A 20,520-nucleotide genomic window follows, 5' to 3' on the forward strand; every position below is an offset into this window, starting at 1 on the left:
CTTCCCCTTCTCACTAGCCCTAATTAATGTGTCATTAACCAACACCTATCTCAGTGGACTCTAATTCCTTCTCCTTTTGCCCGAGACTACTTCTGTACCCATTAAGTACAGCCAGTTCTTTGCTGACAAATTAGTTTGATTATGAAATGTCACCAGTTGTCCAGGCCTTGTTATGAACTTAAAACACATGCCACCACACGTTGCCATTTTCTAGTACATCCTGCAGAAGCATGCCAGAGCAATAAGGTGGCCTAACGATTGCCGTTCACAACAGAAATTAACAGGGAACAGTTCTGTACAGCAGTTGCAATGAAGACAGCATCAGACTTTATCCTACACACCAGCAACTGAAGAAGAATAGGCTTAATTAGAAGGGTGAGGACACAAGTAGAGACTGTGGGAACTGTGGGAAAGACTTTAAGGGGATATTTGAGAGCCTCTTATGAAAAACAAAACAACAACAACAAAGAAAAATCTAGTTTCCAGATAGTGCTGCAGGTTTGTGAACACAGCATATAAATGCCCGCATTTCCTCCCTTCTAGCAACATAACAGAAAAGGGTTCAGTCTCATTACAGCCTAACAAGTAACTACTTTCATCGATTATGACTATTTCCCAACTTTTGTGCATGTATATATTTAGTTTTTACATGATTGCTTCCAGTGTAATTACAGTTTTCTGATTGGCTCTTTTCATTTGAACATTCATGCCAGGTATGAGTATACTTCTGTCACCTTCATGCCTTTTCATCTTCAGTCAAAACAAAACACCTCATGAGAGGGGATTATAAAGTATTTTATCCATGGCTCTTGTCTTTTGATGGTGATGGGTGTATGTTACACAGGGTAGGGCAGCAAGCCTAGGCTTCCTTCTTGATTCTCCCATGTTTGGCAAGTTGTTTACTTAATGTCTTCATGCCTTGATTTCCTCATATGTAAATTAGGACAGGCACTAGCGTCTACTTCGGAAAGTCGTTTAAAACAATGCACAGAGCATATAACATTATGATTACTGTTTTTAATAACAGCGTATGTTCTCACCAGGTGCCACATTTAGGCTGAAATCCTTTATATATACATTAGGGTTTTTTATTATTATGTTAGCAGCACAGTGAGAATGATGGTATTAAATAAATTTGACAGCATAGTAGTACATTTGAGGAAAAAGACTTTGTTTATACAAGTATTTTCATAGATCTAGAAAAAATCATCCAATATACTGCCTACTTGACTTAGGAATCATTTATTGGACAGTTGGAGTAAGAGTGATCATGCGTGTTATTTAACTTTTTGGCCTTTGCTCTTTCATGAGCACACATCAGCTTTTGTGATGCTGCATGGTCTGTGATGCCAAAGTCATTCAGTTGCAGAAGCAGATGTGAGAACACAGTCACGCAGTACAGCAATTTGGAGGGTGAAAGGATAGCAAAAGGATGCTACTTGTATTTTTATTGTAGTGGATTAGGGGTTTTGTTTGTAAATTATTTTTAGATTAAAAGCATGGTAGTACACTATATTGATAGGTTTATTATTATTACATTTGAACTTTTATTTTGAAGCCTCAGAGCAAACCCTCTGTTTCTCCAGTTCTTTTCACCCCCTTCCCCCTTTCACAATAATCCCAGGGCTGTGGGTGTAGGATTTGTGCTGATGAGGTATGATTTGTGGGCCCAGGCTCCATAAATATGCATTTGATCAATTGTGACTTTCTATAATGGACTCCATCTGTTGCAAAGAAAAATTTTCCTGATGAGGAGTGAGAACTACACTTATCAGCGGTATAAGGATAATTGTTCAGAATGTAGTGATGGATTATGTTGGTTTAGTGAAGTGGTGATTATAGGTTCTTCTCTTGGATCCATGAGTTTACTAGCCTGGAGTAGTTGCTTAGGTTTCTAGTACCACACATGGTTTCCTTCCTGTTAAATGGGTCTTAATTCCAATTAGGAGCTGTTGGTTACTGCCAAGGTATTCTTGCCACTATTGCACCCTTAGGGTTGTGGTACCATGCTTTTGCTGTTGTGGCTCATAGGTGGCATAGCTGCATAGCATTGTTGATTTCTTCCCTCCCTTGGGAACTTATGTGGCAGCTTCAAGCACCATGGAGGCTAGTCCTCAAGGAGCATGCTTTCAGGTGAGATTCCCTTAAGTGCCCTGTATCTAAAGTTCATGGTGTCTTTAGCAGTGAGAACTTATCTTCTACCTCTGGCAAGGGAGTGGACAATCTAGATCATCAGCAATGGCTGTAATGTTTTGGGAGTTTCTTGGAAAATCCTGGCCAACTCAAAAGAGGGCTTCCCATGCCTGATATTGGAGGTTTTGTTTAATAGTCTATGGCTCCTAGGTAGAGCATTGTCAGCTCACATGGGAAATTTTCATTTAAACTATAGATGTGAATTTACACAGAGACTTACATGTATTGTAGGTATTTGCGGGCAGAGAGTCAAATTACAATTCCTTATGATTCTTTGAGATATCCTTACTGACATTTTATCCCCCTCTGTATTTATCTTTCCTCCTCCTTCCTAATTAAAGTCTCCTGTGCCTTCTAAATGAATTAAATAATGAAAATTTTTCTTTTAAAATACTTTAGCTTCTTATGCAGAAAACACGCTCAGCAGATCATCTGCATAAACAAATGACAAAGGGTTCCAAGATGAACGTGTCCAGATGCTGCCTGTACCTTCTAAATGAATTAAATAATTTAAGTTCTTGTTTTAAAATACTTTAGCTTCTAATGCACGAAATATTTTTCAGCAGATCATCTGCATAAACAAAAGACAAAGAGTGCTGCCCTTTCTGGCCCACATATCTTCTTGGGATTGGGTGGATTTCTGCCCTCAAATGACTGCAAGGACCAAGCTGAGACAAATATTGATTATTAATTTCTGTATGTTTCATCCGTAGGACTCTAAGAGATTTGAAAGCATTGACTCTGACTTCAGAAAGCTGGCTTATGATGCTCAGAAAACCCCGAATGTGGTAGAAGCCACAAATAAGCCAGGTCTCTATGACAAGCTTGAGGATCTTCAGAGCAGGTGGGTAGGCTTGCTGCCCCTGCTGTGAGAGGATACAAACTTCCCTTCTTGGTCGCTGACCTTTATTAACTGCCTGCCAATGAGAGCACGCTTGGCCCTTGCTTTCCCTACAGGTTTGGGTAATACAGGGTATGGTATCATTAAGAGTTTTGATACAGATGTGAACAGATATGTCCATTTGCAAATCTCCCTAGGTATTCATTGTTCTTAAATCTGAAAATGTCCTACATATTGTAAATACAATCATCCTTCAGTTTCCTACTCAGAATTACTCCAAGACAACCTACAGATATAATCTGCAGCTGCAAGTTCCTTATGCAAAATATTGTTGCATATCAACCCGTGTAACCCTCCCATGGGTTTTATGCCCCCTTTAGCTTATCTATACTACCTAACACAATACAAATGCTTTGTAAAGTAAATGGTTATGTTGTATTATTTAGGGATTAATAAACAAACATATTTGTGTGTGTTCAAAACATGTGAAAATTTGTCGCAAATATTTTCAATCTGTAGGTGGTAGGAGCCTCAGATGAGGAAGTCATCTGAGGGCTGGCTGTGTTTGTATTTAGGTTACGTGTGTGTGTGTGTGTGTGTGTGTGTGTGTGTGTGTGTGTGTGTGTAGCTATGGCCAAGTTATGCTAGTTATACTAAACTAGGGGAACCTGTGTTCTGTGTCATCAGGTTGTTCCTGTGTGAGAAAGCCCTAGCAGAGTACCTAGACACCAAGAGGCTTGCCTTTCCTCGGTTTTACTTCCTGTCCTCCTCTGACCTGCTGGACATCCTTTCCAATGGCACAGCCCCACAACAGGTAAGCTGGGTAGCAGCTTTAAAACCATCCAAATGGCTGGTAACACCCAGCAGGAACCCACTCTCAGGCAAGAAACAAGCATTTCAGACACCACCACCACCCATTCCCCAGCAGCTAAAACAGAAGCAGAGTAGCAAAGGAGCATGAATTTAAGCCTCCGTCAGGAATGCCTTTGGTCTGGTTCTGAAGAAACCTCTAGTCAATTGTGGTCAACAGTGACAGCTATACAAAGACGCATGGTATCTGTCACTGGTAGGACAGCATGCATGACGCTGGGGGATCTGACGTGAAATAAGATAAGTCAGTCACAGAAAGACAAATGGCAGCTGGAGTTGACCTCATAGAAGTAGAGACAAGGGCACTGATAACAGAGGGGTGGAGGTAGTAGCTAGTACATGATGGGCACTGGATGTGGCATAACTGGATAACTTGTGAAAGTCTATAACACACTAAGATAATTATAGGACACAAAAGGTTCAAGAAAGCTAATAAAATTTCAATAATCCCAATAAAGAAGGAGCCAATTGTTTGATGGGACAGAAGTACCAATCACCCTGACCTAATCATATTTGTGATATAGATGTGTTGAAGGGTCACATCAGACCCCATAAATCTATACAATTATTATGTACATGTTTGTCAACTACAAATAAGAAAAATGATGGCAATAGTTTCCACAAAGCTTATAAGTTGAGACATATTATTGATTGGGTCTTAGGGTGGTTTAATAAAAAAATAAAAGTATATGTGAGGAATTCCATATTTGAGTTTTCTCCTTTAATTCTCATCACTTGCTAGCCAGATAGGCTATTACTTCTTTATAAGTTTTTGCCTGTAAAAGTAGAGTCTGCTACATTACTCAGTTTTTAGAGTGTTAATCACTAGATGAAACTCTTTGCTGTTTGCATCAATAGGCACTGGTCCTCCAGCTTAAAGAAGTAATAGATCCCTGTGTATGGTCTGTAACAAACACAGATCCCCTCTTTCTCCACAGAACAACTGGTTTCCTGGGTCTACATGGGTCTCATGCTTTGCCTTTTGAAGGCTTTCCCAAATGAGACCCTACTACAAGATCCAATGCCATGGGCCATACAGCCCGTATCTACTCTAAATGTTGGGGTTTTCCCGCTACTCACATGCTGGGATGAGTTCAGAGATCTTTGATTTTGCCTCCACTGAAGATATGTAACCCAAGCACTGGCCTGACAAGTCACTTGGCTGAATTCCTTTCTTCCCTTCTGTGTGACTTTGCCATTCTTTTGAAGTATGAAGAGGTTTATTTGTTTCTCCTTTTTTTCCTGATTTAGGCTGTTTTTTTTTTTTTTTTCAATCATCTACACTATTTATTTTAGTTTAGTTTTTAGTTTGTAGAACACTGATTTGATTCCAAGAGCCGACCCATGTCAGAAGATGTCTCTTTAAGAAGTGTCTCTTCTTCCTCTGTTTATCTCCCACCATCACTGCCTGCCCTCCCTCCTCATAGTCTGCCAGTATCACTGGGTCCTGATGTATCTTTCCTGTGTTTATCTTTACACAGATAGGCAGGTACACATTTGCATCCAGTCAGATATGCCCCCTTCTCCTTTCTCACACAAAACGGAGCAGGCTGCAATACCTATTTGAACTTTGTCTTGGGGGGGGGGGGCACGTAGAGTCTTCTATGTAATCTAAACTGACCTTAAACTTGTGATTCCTCCACCTCTGCTTACTGAAATTGCAGGCATGTGGTACTAGTTTTGTGCCTCCTCCTTCTTTTTACTTAGTTTTATATCTTAGAAAACATTCCATATTTATCTGAGCTCTTTCTCCATTCAACGTTTGCCTCATACTCTATGCTGGTATATTATAGTCTGGCCATTAGATGACTATTATCTTCCAACCAAATGATGTGGCATTAGGTAACCTTGTGTCTTGAAGACCTGTCTTCTAGATCTAGAAATATTCCTAGAGAGTTCTGGCTTCAAGAGTAAACACACAAAAGTCTTGTTAGCACTACAATGCTTTGCTGCACAGGAACTGTCCCCTTTGGCATCACCACCAGCCATGGATGAGAGCTCCTCAACAGAGCCAAACAGCAGCTCCAGCAGGTCTTGCTCTACTTGTTAAGAGGAATTGAATGACATCGCCTTTGCATCTGTGTTCCCTCTGTTTTCATCCTGTAGACTGAATTATTTCCCAAGTAGTCTAGCGACAGTGGAGTGGCTATGAACTACCTATCATATCAGCATTGTACTACATATCATAACAGCATCATACTAATTCTATGTGTAGAAGGAGACGTCAGATCACCTCCATTCTTTCTGTACCTTTGATACCCATGGTACTCATTCTTAAGTATTTCTTTTGATTTATTTCTCATTTGGTTCTAGTAAATCTTTAAATAATCCACCCCTCCCATTCCCTAGAGAATGAAGCATAGTGAAGGTATTTTCTAACCCTTGTTCTGTGTGTTTGATGGATTTAGGAGTCATCATGATACAGATAATACAGATAATTTCCTTTTATCTGTACGTCTGTAGAAATCAAAATTTATACCAATAATGCTTAAAATACATCTTTGTTTATCTATTTATTTATATTGTTATATTTCTGTGACACTTGAGGCTTTCCACTATCTGGAAACCATAGCATCTAGCATCTTGACAGTTTTCTCCCATTATGTTTTAGAGACTTTCTAATTCCATTGATCTGCCTCACCCCGGAGGGTTCATCACACATCTGTAAACTGAGGTCTGTGGCCTTTGGCTGTAGACACCTCTCTTTGAGTATAGACTTAGCTCTTGGTCCATTTCCTTAGCACTCTTCAGAAATTCTTCACTGTATTTAGTTTTTTTGTCAGTTGTACCCTTGAGTGGTGTTAATACTGTTGTAAATTGATTTGGAGTTGGCTCCCTTTGTTTCTCTACCAACCAGTGTTTTACTTGTTTCTTTTGTTTCTTTTTTGTGTTTCTTTTGTTTACATGAAAGCAAAACCAAGTGGTGATTTCTCTTTAAAACCTAAAACATATCAGTGATTTTACTTGTATTCATTCCTCTTTGCTCTTGTTTGGTTTCAGGAAAGAATACTGGCTCCAATGATGGAACAACAGTGGTCGAACCATATTTTGCCAGTTTTTGCTTTTGTTTATTATTATTATTAATAATAATAATAATTATTATTATTATTATTATTATTCCATTGATCATGTCTGTCCAGTTCACATGGTTCCATTCTCCATAACTCCATGATGACTATAACCTTCCTTCCATAGGCATGGCATTCACACTCCTATTTTATGTAAAAGTTGTTCCCTGGAAGTCCATAGATGACTATGATCAGCTTCCTGTACATCCTCTTATATCCTTCGCCATGGTTTCCTTTCTCAGGTTCAGCGTCACCTCTCCAAACTCTTTGACAACATGGCGAAAATGCAGTTCCAATTAGACTCCAGTAAGAACCCAACCAAGACAAGTCTTGGCATGTATAGCAAAGAAGAAGAATATGTGGCCTTCAGTGAGCCCTGTGACTGCAGTGGGCAGGTGAGTGACAGCCCTTTTTTCTCCTCACACCTCACCCATCCCTTGCCATTCAAACCAAACTCAGTGAAAACCCATTTCCCTCACACCAGAGGTTGAGACCTGGAAGATCAGCTTTCCTTGGGTGGGGTCCACACTGGAGCTGCCTCTGGTGCCTTCCTCCCTCTGAGAAAAACACTGATATTTCCTCATTCAGTAGAGAGACCAGTGCAAAGAGAAATAAAATGCACACAGTCACTGTAGTCAGCTGTGAGGGGATTGTAAGATGATTGGCTGCACAGAAAATATTAAGTTGCCAACCCCTGGAACACCCCACAGGGGAATAAGGAACTCGGGCACCTTCCTCAGGAAGAAATATCCTTTACTGAGATGTCTCCTCTCTTTGAAAATATGTCCGGGGCCATTTCCTCACATAGTTCTTTTCCTCAGAGAACTGACTATCTACCACTACTCTAGGAAGTCCCATTTGACTCCCAGATCTTCCACATCCAACCACAGGTCCATGAATCATAGGACAGTTCATTCCTTACACCCCACCCTGTCCTTCAGCACCACTGAAGTAAAGTCCTGCCCTGCTCATCATTCTCAGCAACACAGCCAAGCGTTGCCCCCAGAGTCTCTATTCCCACACAGAATAAGGCCTGAACAAGATGGACTTTCAGAAATGTCTACCTTTTCCACATATGCTCGAAGAGAATTGCTTTGATCGGAAAATAATCCAAAGTTCTCTTGTTAGAGAGGGGGTGGATGACAACCTTGGTCTTTTAATAGACCAAGACCAGAACACATTCAACTGAGAAACTTAAACCCAACTAACAGCTCCATGCTGTGTAGACAAGTCTGTGAGATTAAATTTTGTGAGATTTAACTTGATTAAATCTGCCTCAGTCCAGATATGTGGTTCTTTGTATGAGCTCTAATTAGTATTCTACCACCCCTTTACCTGTTGTCATTTTTTTTCCTGTGCTCCACATGAGCATATTAGCCTAGCTCCCACTCATCACATCCCAGACTATAAATGCAAAATGTCTACCCTTGCCTTCTGGCATCTGGTTGGTATACAATGCTAGAGCTCCATTGCCATTACTCCCTCAGGCTGGGTGAAAGAAAACAGTATCTATCAAATTTCCTCAGCCTTGTGGTGTCTAACTCAGAGGTCTTCTTCTAGGTTGAAATATGGTTGAACCATGTGCTTCGTCACATGAAAGCTACTGTAAGGCATGAGATGACAGAAGGGGTAACTGCCTATGAAGAAAAGTCCAGGGAACAGTGGCTGTTTGAATACCCAGCTCAGGTATTTTTCTAGTTGTACCATCTTAGAGCTCTGTCCTCATCTGTCTTTCTCCTCTAACAGCCTATGTGGGCCTTCTGAGGTGAAGAACCTCAAACTAACTGCCCCTGTGTGTCCCAATAGGAGGGGCTCGAATCCCAGACCATTGTGAGGGCCAGAAGATGGCAGCCATGACTGAATTTAGTCATTACTTCGGAAAATTTGGGTTGTGGATCTGTTGACTGTAGGAAGAAGATCAAACAGTTCAAAACTTGGGAGTCTGCATACACTGCCCAGGCAGCTCTTTGCTGACTTTGAGAGGGGAAGCCCAACAGAAGACAAGATAAGGCAAACTGCCCTGCTGGAGTTCACAGGCTCCTATAGAACCCAGTCCCTTGTAAATGTGGCTAGTGTGACCACAGGTTAGGCTCAGGGTTCCCTGGGCACATGTAACTTTCTTGTGAGGTCTGACACTGTGTTCCTGAGGATACACTTAAGCCAAGATTTGAAGTAGCAGTTAGGGAGCTAAATCATGGGGGAAATAGCACTCCATACAGGGAAGAGCATAGGCAAACATTCAGAAGCAAAAGTGAACCCAAAGTGCCTGAAGAATGGAGAAGAGCTAGATATGGCTAAAGCAAGGCTAACAAGGGAGGGAGCAGGAAGCAGCTCATAGACTCTATCTGGAAGCCAGTTCCAATGGACCACATTAGGGAGACTGTCTTGATCCCAAATTTTAACTGAATTCTGCCCATGTTTCTCAAGAGGGTCTCAATTACAAAGACAAATGAAGACTTTTTATGACTCTGGCTGTGGAACACAACTCTTCCTGCCCTCAAGTGATAGGGTAGGACTAATGCTGGTTTATCTGAGGGTTGCAGTAAGTAGTTCTAATTGAAGCCATAGGATTAGATTAGTGACTATGAGAATTTGATGGTATGAGGAAAAGGTTTAGCACAGATCCCCAGCCATTACCAGGAGCCTAAGCAGGTAGGAAGAGTTGAAACAGAAAAGGAACAAAGAATCATCTTAGAAGGAAGGCCCAGGCCACAGTTATCATGAAACATAAAACAAGCTGTTAGTAGCAGAACAGTAAGAAAATTTCAGCTACTTCCACAAGATTAAGCAAAACAAGGATGAAGTCTGTCCCTGGATGACTGAATGAGGTCATTTCATCACAGTGCCATGGAACAGGCCACATGGAAGTGGGTAGGAGGGTCTGAAGAAAGCAGAAAGGACTGAGTGAGTACAGACAGAATGGAGAAATAGGACTGTAGAGAGAAATGAGTCCCATCAGGCCATCTGATAAAGCACCAATACAAAAGGGCTTTCTCTAACAAACTCCAGTAGGATGAAATCTCACAGGAAGACGAGGCAACTTAATGGATGGGACTGCTTACAGCAACTATTCCTGTTTCATGAAAGGAATAATTTCCACCAGGCTTTCTCATAGCACAAATCCTGAATTAGAATTTTGAGCTTAAAAAAATGTAATGCCTTCCTACTATTAAATATATAGCATCTAGAACAATGTCTCCAAGTCTAATGGGTCCCCAAATGAACAATGCATCTAAATCTTCCCCTGTAAATACTCAAAAGGATATATTTGTCATATACAGGTTCACAGTCAACAGAAGAAATGCTGATTTAAATCTCCATTTCCATGTTTATTTTTAATCTCTGAAAAATACAAGCATAATGACCACAGTGGATTTTGGTGTTATTCACCTGACCTTCAAAAGTGGTCATTTTGGGGTTATAGATTTTTGAGAAATTAAAGATGTGGTGAAAATATCAAGAACAAGCAGATGTGGACGGCCACTAAGTTAGAGTACTTGGGCTGCTAAAGGATCAAGGGTTGAGTGTCATTGAAATGCTCAGTCAGCCTGTTGTCCTCCTACATGTGGCAGAGGTGCCATCTGTGGAAAGTGAGAGGTGAATGACACCTGTAGCTATTCCTAGAAACCGAGACATCAGCCAGAGCCAGCCTCAGATGTTCTCAACCATGATCCATCATTTGGGAGCAGAATGTGCTCTTCTCATTTGTGTTGTAATTAGTTCACATCTCTGAGGATTTAAAGCATATGGTTGCTTTAGTCAATGATCAAGGAAGAGGGAGGGAAGGGGCCTGCACCCACACAGTCACATCCTGAACTCTTGCTGTGCCATGAGTGGGTTGCTTGGAAACAAGCCCTAGTAACAGCTTGACTAAGCAGCTCTTTGTGCCACAGGTAGCTCTGACCTGCACTCAGATCTGGTGGACAACAGAGGTGGGCATTGCATTTGCCAGGCTGGAGGAAGGCTATGAGAATGCCATGAAGGACTATTACAAGAAGCAAGTGGCCCAACTCAAAACCCTTATCACCATGCTAATTGGCCAGCTCTCCAAAGGAGACAGGCAGAAGATCATGACCATATGTACCATTGATGTGCATGCCCGGGATGTGGTAGCAAAGATGATTGCTCAAAAGGTAGGCACTGTAGATCCAGGTATATTTCTCTTGTAAGTAGTGTCTCCATCAGGATCACTCCAATACAGCCCCTGGGTCTGCATATCAGCTGGGTAGGGAGCATGGTAGTTCCTGCTGCTTCTCAAAACTTCCAGCACAGCAGCACAGGGGTAGTCCTTGATTTATGTCTAGCAGCTCATGGTGTTTTGATTTGATGGTGGTAGAAAAGCAATGTATATTTAGTAGGAACTGCACTTTTGTTATAGTGGGTGATTAATTACATAAGCTACTCAACACAATCATGTAATGCACATTATGTAAAGTGATTTTATCCAACCACAGGGTAATGAAAATACCTTCACTCTGTAATGTAGTCATGATGTTTAATGGGATAAGTGAATTAAATTCATTTTATACCTATCATGGGTTTATTATCAGTATATAGCCCCAGTGCAAGCTGGGAAGCATGTACAATCAGAAACGCTTGTGCTTCTATGCTATGGGCAGAGCGTCTTGCACTCTCAAGTGTCAGACAGCATCCAAGCCATCCAGAGGCTTTCACTTCCTGTGAGCAGAAGGCCAACTATGTGTAAGGCATTATAACTCAGCCACATGCTCTGCCACTCTTTCTTTAGGTTGACAATTCCCAGGCTTTCCTATGGCTGTCACAGCTACGTCATCGCTGGGATGATGAGGCCAAACACTGCTTTGCCAACATCTGTGACGCCCAGTTTCTATATTCCTATGAGTACCTGGGAAATACACCTCGCCTAGTAATAACACCTTTGACCGACAGGTAAGTGATAGTACCATCTAATAATAGATTTCTCTATTCCTGATAAGTCTAACTAATGATCATCCAGGATCAAGATCACCATAATTTTCTATTTGTTTGCATAGTTTCAGGGGGGAGAAATTTGACTCAATGTAGCAGTTGTAAAAACTTGAAAGGAGATAAGGTGGTTGTCTTCAAATAAGCCTCCAGGGCAAATCATTGATCTGTAACTTTCTTCAGTAATTACTAAAATGATGATGTACACCTGAATTCCAACACCCACACAATTAACCATGACTAAAGTGACCTCACCTTTGGTCTCTGAACTGTGACATGGAAGGAGTAATTCATACCTTTCATGCTCTTTCTCTCCTGGGGATAAGACAATAATCCTAATGAAAAGTTTTGAGTCTGTTGAGTCAAGTATCTTAGTTGGTAAAGTGCTTACCATGCAAACATGAGGATCTGAGTTCAATCCCAAGCACTCACGTTTAAAAAGCAAAACAGGTATTCTGCACTGGCACATCTATTCATTGCCTCTCACACTATGAGAATACAAAACTGTAAGGAACATATCCATAACCATTAAGGTGCTTTTGGTGTTTTGGGTGTATATATTCTCTATCCTTCATCCTAGTTCATACATGAATGAACTCAAGCCACACACTGAGCTGGCCACTGGCATTTCTAGATTGCTAAAATATTTCCTACTTTTAAATAATAATCCTAGTGGTAAAATCAAAACACAGGTAAAAATTTAAATAGTACAAGGGGGAAGCTCTAGACCTTAGACTAGTGCTTCTTAGCTTTCCTAATGCTGCAACTCTTTAATACAGTTCTATGTGGTGGGGACTCTCAACTATGAAATTATTTTGTTGCTATTTCATAGGTGTAATTCTGCTACTGTCATGAGTCATATTGTAAATATATGATATTCATGGTATCTGGTAGGTAACCTCCAAAGGGGTCATGACTCACAGGTTGAGAATTATTGTCTTAAACTCAAGTAAGGCTCAAAGCCATTTGCTGTGAATTTCCAAGTACAGGACACAGAATGTGCCTGTACTTTGAGCAGAGGGCTCCATCACAAAAGGAAGAAAATGATGTCTAGAAGGGTTTGAACAACAACAGAGAATGCATGCTCTGAACTTTCTAGGAAAATCTGTATCCTGGGGGAGACTGTCAGATGGCTGTCAGGGTGTCCATCATGCAATATCAAAATCTGTGTGTGTATCACTCTTGCTGATAAAAGAGACTCTAGCATCCGTTTTGTTTGTCTGGATTTTTTTGAAACACTGTCTCCCTTGTATGCACTGTATAACTCAGGTTAGCTGTGATTGTGCAGTAATCCTTCCTCAGGCTTGGGCTGCCACACACAGTGCATTTGTCAGTTGTCAAAGTAGTTCCACAAAGTGAAAGAAATATAGTTAATCATTAATGAAATATTGCAAAGCCATGGAAATCAGAGAGCTTGGAGAGGGATGTAGATACTTGACTCTGGGGAAGGCAGCCTGTCACCAGAATCAGACTAAAGAATGTAAAAGATGGATTCTTTATCCAGTAAGTAGTGATGAAAATCACACTTTACAAAATTTTATCCAGAAATGAAGTGGGGATTATCATAATCTGTGTTAAAACAGGCTGTGCCATGTGTGTGTGTGTGCATGTGCATACATGGGGAGGATCAGAAGACAACCTTGAATATTATTTCTCAGGTATTTCAACCTTTATCTATTGTTTTGAGGTTTGGGTGTCTTGTTTTGGACAGGGTCTTGTTTTGGCCAGGGACCTTGCCAAGTAGGCTAATCTGGCAGGAATCCACCTGCCTCTGCTTCCCCAGTTCTAGGATCACAAGTACATACTACCACATCTCCGTTTTCTGTTTTGTTTTGTTTTGTTTTCATATGGATTCTGTGGATTGAACTCAGGTCCTCATGCTTGCAGATAAGTACTTTACCAACTGAGATATCTCACCAGCCTTCTAGTTCCTATTTTAAGTGGTAACATCAAATACTCAAACACATTTCTAAACATCTGATAAACAGCTTCAAATGACTTAAACTGCTTATAGAACTGGGAAAGTCTGAATACCTAGCATCCATGGTGGATGAAGACCTCTTGGCTTGTTTGCCTCCAGGTTTTCCACCCTCTTCATTCATTTTCCTGCTCAGTTTGAAAAGTCTCTCACTCCTAGAGTCTTACTCAAATCATCCCATTTATTCTCATGACTCCTTTTCTGTGTGTTCTTCATGAGGCCACATCCTGGCCTCCAGTGGCTCTCTACTGCACTTCAGCCAAAACCTACAGTCCTTGTAGGACATGCTGATCCATGCCAATCTTCCTAATCCTCTCTCCCTGCACTGTCCTCAAAGCCTCCTTTCTACTCATCACTAGAGGTGTATTTCAGCCATCTCATGCCTGCATTCCTCCAGGCTCTCCATTCCACCATGGCCCCTCCGTCATCCTTCCCCAACCACCATTTCTAAAAGCAGCCACTTCCATCTGATGTGCACATACAGCAGACAGCCCTTATGGAACCCCTTCAGTCTCCCTCCTAACTTTCCTTGGAATGATCTATTTGTCTACTTGCTTTCTCTTTGAGATCAGGGACTTTCATTTGCCTTGTGTAAAATCACCAACATGTAGGAGCATTTGCTGAAAGGATGAATGAATGAATGATGGCTAAAAGTAAAAGTTTCTAATCATAGGAACAGGCAATATCAAGGAAAAGTTGACTTGTGTTTCACTTGAACTCAATTAAATCCAGGACCCCTCTAGTGAGAGATGAAGTTTTTCCCAATTCAAGGTACCTTGAGCTTGGATTCTCCCAAACATCTCTTACAATTGTGATTCCCAATAAGGCATCCATTGTTAGAAATAAATCTGGCAGCACATTTCTTTTTACTGTGACTTTTCTGGCTTGCCATGGAATAGGAGCTAACAGTTAAGGAAATTACATCATTTGAAACAATATAATGAAGCCATCACATGTTTGAGCAATTTGATTAATATCTGTCTTCCACTCTAGACTGAATGTGCTACGATAGCCTTGACTTTGGCTTGCCCTGCTCTGCTCTCACTGTGCACAACTATAACAGGCCTTCTGGATAGACTCCCTAAGCCCATGCTGGGAGATGAGTTCCAGGGTCTGGGGTATGGATGCTGCTTCCTCATAGTATTCAGAGTATTTCTGTACTTTGTTTCTGCTGGCCTGTGAGACATTATTATTCCACGTCATAAGAGTATAAGACTCTTATTTACCTGGATCTTGACATTTGCCTGGTAGCAGAAGAAGATGATTAGTACTTTGGATTTAAAGGACTCTGGTACCCTCATGCCTGATGTCTTCAGGGAGAGTGGTAAGAAGAGTTGACAATAAATTGTTTCTAAAACAAGGATTTATCTCCTCTTCTGTGGGATTTTGCAAATAATAGTTTGAAAGGAGGATTTGCTGCAAATATTAGTGAATGCAATATAAACCTTGACCTCGTTTTGCACATTAGATGTCTCTCTGACAGTGCATGTACTTGAATATTGACATTAGTCTCCCTTTCTCGTTGACTTCCATCATTATCTCAAGACATGGTTTACCCAGAAGAAATAAAATTATTCTCCACATAGGAAGTCACATTTTAGAGAGCATTCAGCCTTCATTTGTGTGTGGCATCGGGACATTTAATTCGCTCCTGCTGGAAGAATTAATCAAATGGACAATTGATCCATACAACCTCTGCACATTCATTAAAAACACGCCTATGTACAGTACATCTGACTGCTTGTACCCCTGTCTTTGGAATTTCCCACTGCCTGGATGGGACTTGAATTTGTAAGTAGGCTCAGTCGCTGTCACGGGACTTAGGTACAGCACTAAATTGAAGAACCAAATGGAAATGTTTTCTCAGGCTGAACAAAAGAAATTCTTCTAGGTTGTCCCTCAGCCTTGGATGAGCTCTCCCTACCTCCTCCCAGACCCTCCCTTTCCCTTCACACACAAATGCTTCTATCTGCCCTGTGCTATATTAAGTAGTTTTAATCAACTGCTTATCAATTTTGAGCACCTCCTAATTTCTCTGGAAAAAGTACAAGTAGGTGAGATATAATTGATGCAAGAGTCTTTGAAGGTGGTTTGCTAGACAAGGACAGAGCCAGCAAGAATCTGGAAGTTTTCCTTCAGTTTTTCTGTTAGAGAAAATCTGAAAACCTTAGTAATTAAAGAAGAAAGCCAAGGCACCCAAGGAGGATCATGTGGCTTCTGAAGACAGAAATGGAGATGATATCATGATCTGTTACAAGGCATGGGAGACTTCTCATTTTACTTAATACGGTGTTGTAGATAGCTCTTCTCTGGACATGGGAGCTATTACCACCTTCATCAGAGCCATTTAACAACCTGCAAGAGATCCTCAGGCTGGAGTTGGAGAGATGGCTCTGTAGTTAAGAGCACTGTCTGCTCTTCCAGAGGGCCAGGGTTCAATTCCCAGCATTCACATGGCAGCTCACAACTGTCTGTAACTCCCGGTCCAGAGGATCTGACATGCTTTCACAGACATGCATGCTGGCAAAATACCAATGCACATAAAATAAAATTAAAAGGGTTAATTACAAAAAAGTATGGGGAGAGAGAGTGTGACCCCTGCAGACTCTGGTCTGTTGGCATTGCATACTTGTACCACCTCTAGCTATCTGTGGTTCTGCCTCAACTGTCCATAGCCTCTGCAGGTGAAGGAGCATATAGATTGAAGTGAGTTAACTGAAGGGGGAGACTCCATCTATGTAGCTACCGGAAGTTGTCATCCATGCTTGGTGAGACTCTTGGGTGGCTAGGCTCCTATAAGTAACACCTCACCTATGCTTTCTAAGTTAGCCCAATAAATGCATTGGTTGGCCAAGTGGGACATTAGTGACATTGTATGTGGTCTGACTTTGGAGGCTCTTCTGGGATGTGGAGGCATCTGTTCACATCTGCATATGTATTCTCTGGGGATACTTCTAAAACCCTGAGAAGCTGACTCACAGACTGCTTGCAAGTGTCGCATAATGTATGGAATGTAACCATGTGATGGGATAGGGGCATTGGAGTTATTACCGAGCTTCTCTGTTAACAGTGAAGCCTCACAAACTCCTCTGCGAATGTTCCTTTAAGGTTCTCTGTGAATTTCCTCTAAGATACCAAGGAAGAAAATAACCCAGTGGTACAAACATGCACATTATCATCTGTACATGTGTGTGCACACAAACTCATAAGGGTGAGTGTCCATGGGGGACTGAAAAGGGTGTCAGGTCCCCTGGAGCTGGAGTTACAAGTGGCTATAAGTCACATGATGTAGGTGTTGGGATCCTAACTCTGGTCCTCTGGAAGAGCAGCAAGTTTTCTTAATGCTGAGCCATTTCTCCAGCCCCCGGTTCTGTTAAAAAATAAGGTTGTCCCCACTCTCACTAGTTTCTGAAAGTGTTGAGTGCAGAGTACATTACATAGCTGTATGAATTGCTCTCATGTCCCTATTCATTTTGCTGGTCACCCTACATCTCCTTTGGGTTTGGGCCTTAATTACTCATAGACTTCAGAACTCTATGTTTATTGGCAAGTAGATTTTCTTGTCCTGAGAGTTATGCCATCACCATGCTGGTTGTTTATAAATTGCTCTTAGGTTTAAGAACCCATTGTCTGAAGAAAAATATACCTACCTATATATTTTCCTAACTTACTTTACTTTGCTTTTTGTTTAAACTCTTTGAGTATTTTGGGGAATGTTTTGACTGTTAAGAACAATGAGTCCAAATACTTTTTTGGTCAAAGCATTTTCAATTAATAATGATAGCAATCCAAATTAAACCAGCTTTTACCTAGCTCTATGGTACAATGGATAGCACATTGGACTTCTAGACAAATTAAACCAACTTTTAAACCAAACTGTGTTCAGCTGACTGGAGCATAATTATCTCTGGGCCCTAAATGTAGACCTTGGGGCTTCAATTGCATGGACATATTGTATTTTGTCTCTACATTTGGGCAGTGCCAAACTCTTGGGCTGTTTCTAGTTAGGGCCATTATTACATTACTGATATGAACATTTTCATGCAAGTATTCACATGGGTGTATTTTTTTTTTCTTTTGCAATGGGTGGAGACCTGTTAGATCTTATGCTCTTTTGTGCTTGACTCTTAGAGAAGCTTCCAAATTGTTCTCCAAATTGTTCTCCAAAATGGCTATACCATTTTAAACTCTCACAGGTAATGTGTGAGCATTCCCATTTCTCTGCATCCTTGATGGTGTTGGTCATTGTTGACTTACTTATTGCAGCCATTGTGGGCAGTATGAAAGGCTATCTCACTCAGGCTATAATTGATATTTTTCAATTGTGCAGTAATATCAAGCAACTTTTATCATGTGCCTTGTACTGTTCAAGTTTTCTTCTTTGGTATAATAACATCTGTTTGTGGAATTGTAATAATCATATTTATTACATAGATAGTTATAGACATGGTATCCTAGACTGTGGTGAATCTTTTCTTTTTCTTCATGGCATCTTTTGAAGTTCAAATGTCTTAGATTTTTATTCAGTTCAATGTATCAGTTTATCAACATTACTGCTTTAGGTGTTAAGTTCTTTGCTTGACTTGATGTATCTTAATTTTCTTGTCTTTTGTGAATATGGGAATTTTTACATATTCACCTTTTATTTTATCCACTTAAGGTCCTGAATTACAAATTCCAAGTATGTTACTTACAAGTATTTTGGGTTTTCTAACTCACTTCTAATATTTCTTTTCATATGTGAGAACAGAAATCAGCAATTCACAGTGATTACTACTCAAACCTAGTCACAGGCATGCTGCTCCTTTTGCTAAAAAGATTGTCTCAGGGACAGAGCGGGCATTTGTGTCATTTCTTCCCATCACATTTTGATAAAGACACTTCCTGTTAGTATAAACAAAGAGAATGATGTGTCCGAATGGGGAAGGACTTTAGAAACAAAATAGACCCAGAATTGTAGGTATTTGTGGTAAACATAAGCTATTGAAATGTAAATGTTATAATGTAAAAGGAACCAATTTGTTCTAGATTAAAGTGGCTGCCATTTTTCTTCCTTACTGCCAACTGTTATGTTGAGCTTGGGACCTATCAAAAATTCTGACCCTTTTAATGGACTACCCTCTAACTACATTCTTCCAATTCTCTGTGAGTAAGGATGCTAGAGATCAGTTTTGCATTTGTCTTTCTGGAGATTGACTTTATCAAATCTAACTCAAAATTTAAATTTTTATTAATAATATTATATAATGTATTTTGATCATATTTCAGACCCATTCCTTACCTCCCTTACCCACTCCCAACTTTGTGCCTTAAAAATAATAAATAAATAAAAACCCGCTGAATTCATTTTGTGCTGCCCATATCCTCATGGGCATGAAGCAACATTTTTAATTCCTAAGATTGTTTAGAAATTTAGTCCTGGCTAAAATCAGTTGGTCACAAAACAAAAAGATATGAATCGAAAAGTGGTGGGGCTCTAGTAAGAAATTGGGAGAGGATGGGGATCAGAGACAAGAGAAGATGGGATAGAAGTAAATAGAATGCACTATGTACATGTATGAAATTGTCGAGAACCAATAAAAATGTTTTGCTTATCTTCTACATGATAAATTATTTCTTAATTATTTCTTAATTCAAATTACCGATAAAAAATATTACTGAATGTTGGGACAGCGTAGTCCTGGGCATATTGCTTGAGGCCTCCCTTCAGGTAGACATTAAGGTGTCAGTTCGATTCCTCAGTTTTCATTACTGTAAAATTCCCTCTTTGGGTGTGGGTGGAAATGATGCCTACCATGAGGTCATTTCTACAATTGTGTTTCATTCTGTGGCAGGTTAGTCAGCTTTCTGTCACTGTGACCAAAAAGAAAAAAACAAACAAACAAACAAAAAAAAAACCAAAAAAACAAAAAAAAAAAAAAAAAAAAAAAAAACCCTCAAGAAAGTCAACTTGAGAGAAGACTTGTTTTTGCTTCTGGTTGCAGAGGTTTTATTCCCCACCACCTGGCCATGGTGCTCTGGGCCTGTGATGGCACTGTGCATCATGGTGGACAATGGTAGACAAGGCATGTGTCATGAAGACCCAGATTTTACATGGATGGTGAGGGCTTGAACTTGGGTCCTCATGCTTGACCAGTACAAGCATTTTACCCACTGAGTCCTTTCCCCAATCCCACCAGAAGCAATTGTAAAGTTGTCTTTATTCTTTGTTATTAGTGAAGATAGTAACAGGAATATTAAATTGGATGATTATCTGTTCACTCATGGAGTCATTCATGTGTCTCTTAAAGAGTTATTAAAATCTTATATGTATCTATAGCTGTGCTAGGTTCTGAAGGTAAAACACTGAACAAGAAAGCTGTGCTTCCTAGCATTTGCAAACACACGTGTGAGAGATCTGTGTGATATATATGCGGTGGGCATTAGGGAGGAGCATAAAGGAATAGGAGTTCATCTGAGCAGCAGCTTCTTACTCATCCCAGTCCTGGACTAGGACTGCTTAGTACATGGACTAATGTCAATTCCTGACCAGGAGTTACTAGCCATTAGCTAGCCAGATGGAAAAGCGATGTCATCTAGGTATGTTCAAATGGGTTGCCAGGGTGGGGAGGAGAAAGGACCAGTAC

At 40.5% G+C, this 20,520-nt stretch overlaps 1 protein-coding gene across 1 annotated transcript in view; it reads left to right on the forward strand.

Moving 5' to 3' along the window:
- Positions 1-20,520, forward strand: part of Dnah9 (dynein axonemal heavy chain 9) — a 329,177-nt gene that overhangs the window by 84,556 nt on the left and 224,101 nt on the right. The window contains exons 21-26 of the mRNA XM_051180369.1: positions 2,907-3,037; positions 3,722-3,848; positions 7,215-7,367; positions 8,533-8,658; positions 10,866-11,105; positions 11,720-11,880. Coding sequence (XP_051036326.1) covers positions 2,907-3,037; positions 3,722-3,848; positions 7,215-7,367; positions 8,533-8,658; positions 10,866-11,105; positions 11,720-11,880 — 938 coding nt within the window. The remainder of the gene's footprint in view (positions 1-2,906; positions 3,038-3,721; positions 3,849-7,214; positions 7,368-8,532; positions 8,659-10,865; positions 11,106-11,719; positions 11,881-20,520) is intronic.

This window comes from Phodopus roborovskii, unplaced genomic scaffold (assembly GCF_943737965.1).
Source record: "Phodopus roborovskii unplaced genomic scaffold, PHOROB, whole genome shotgun sequence".
NCBI lineage: Eukaryota > Metazoa > Chordata > Mammalia > Rodentia > Cricetidae > Phodopus > Phodopus roborovskii.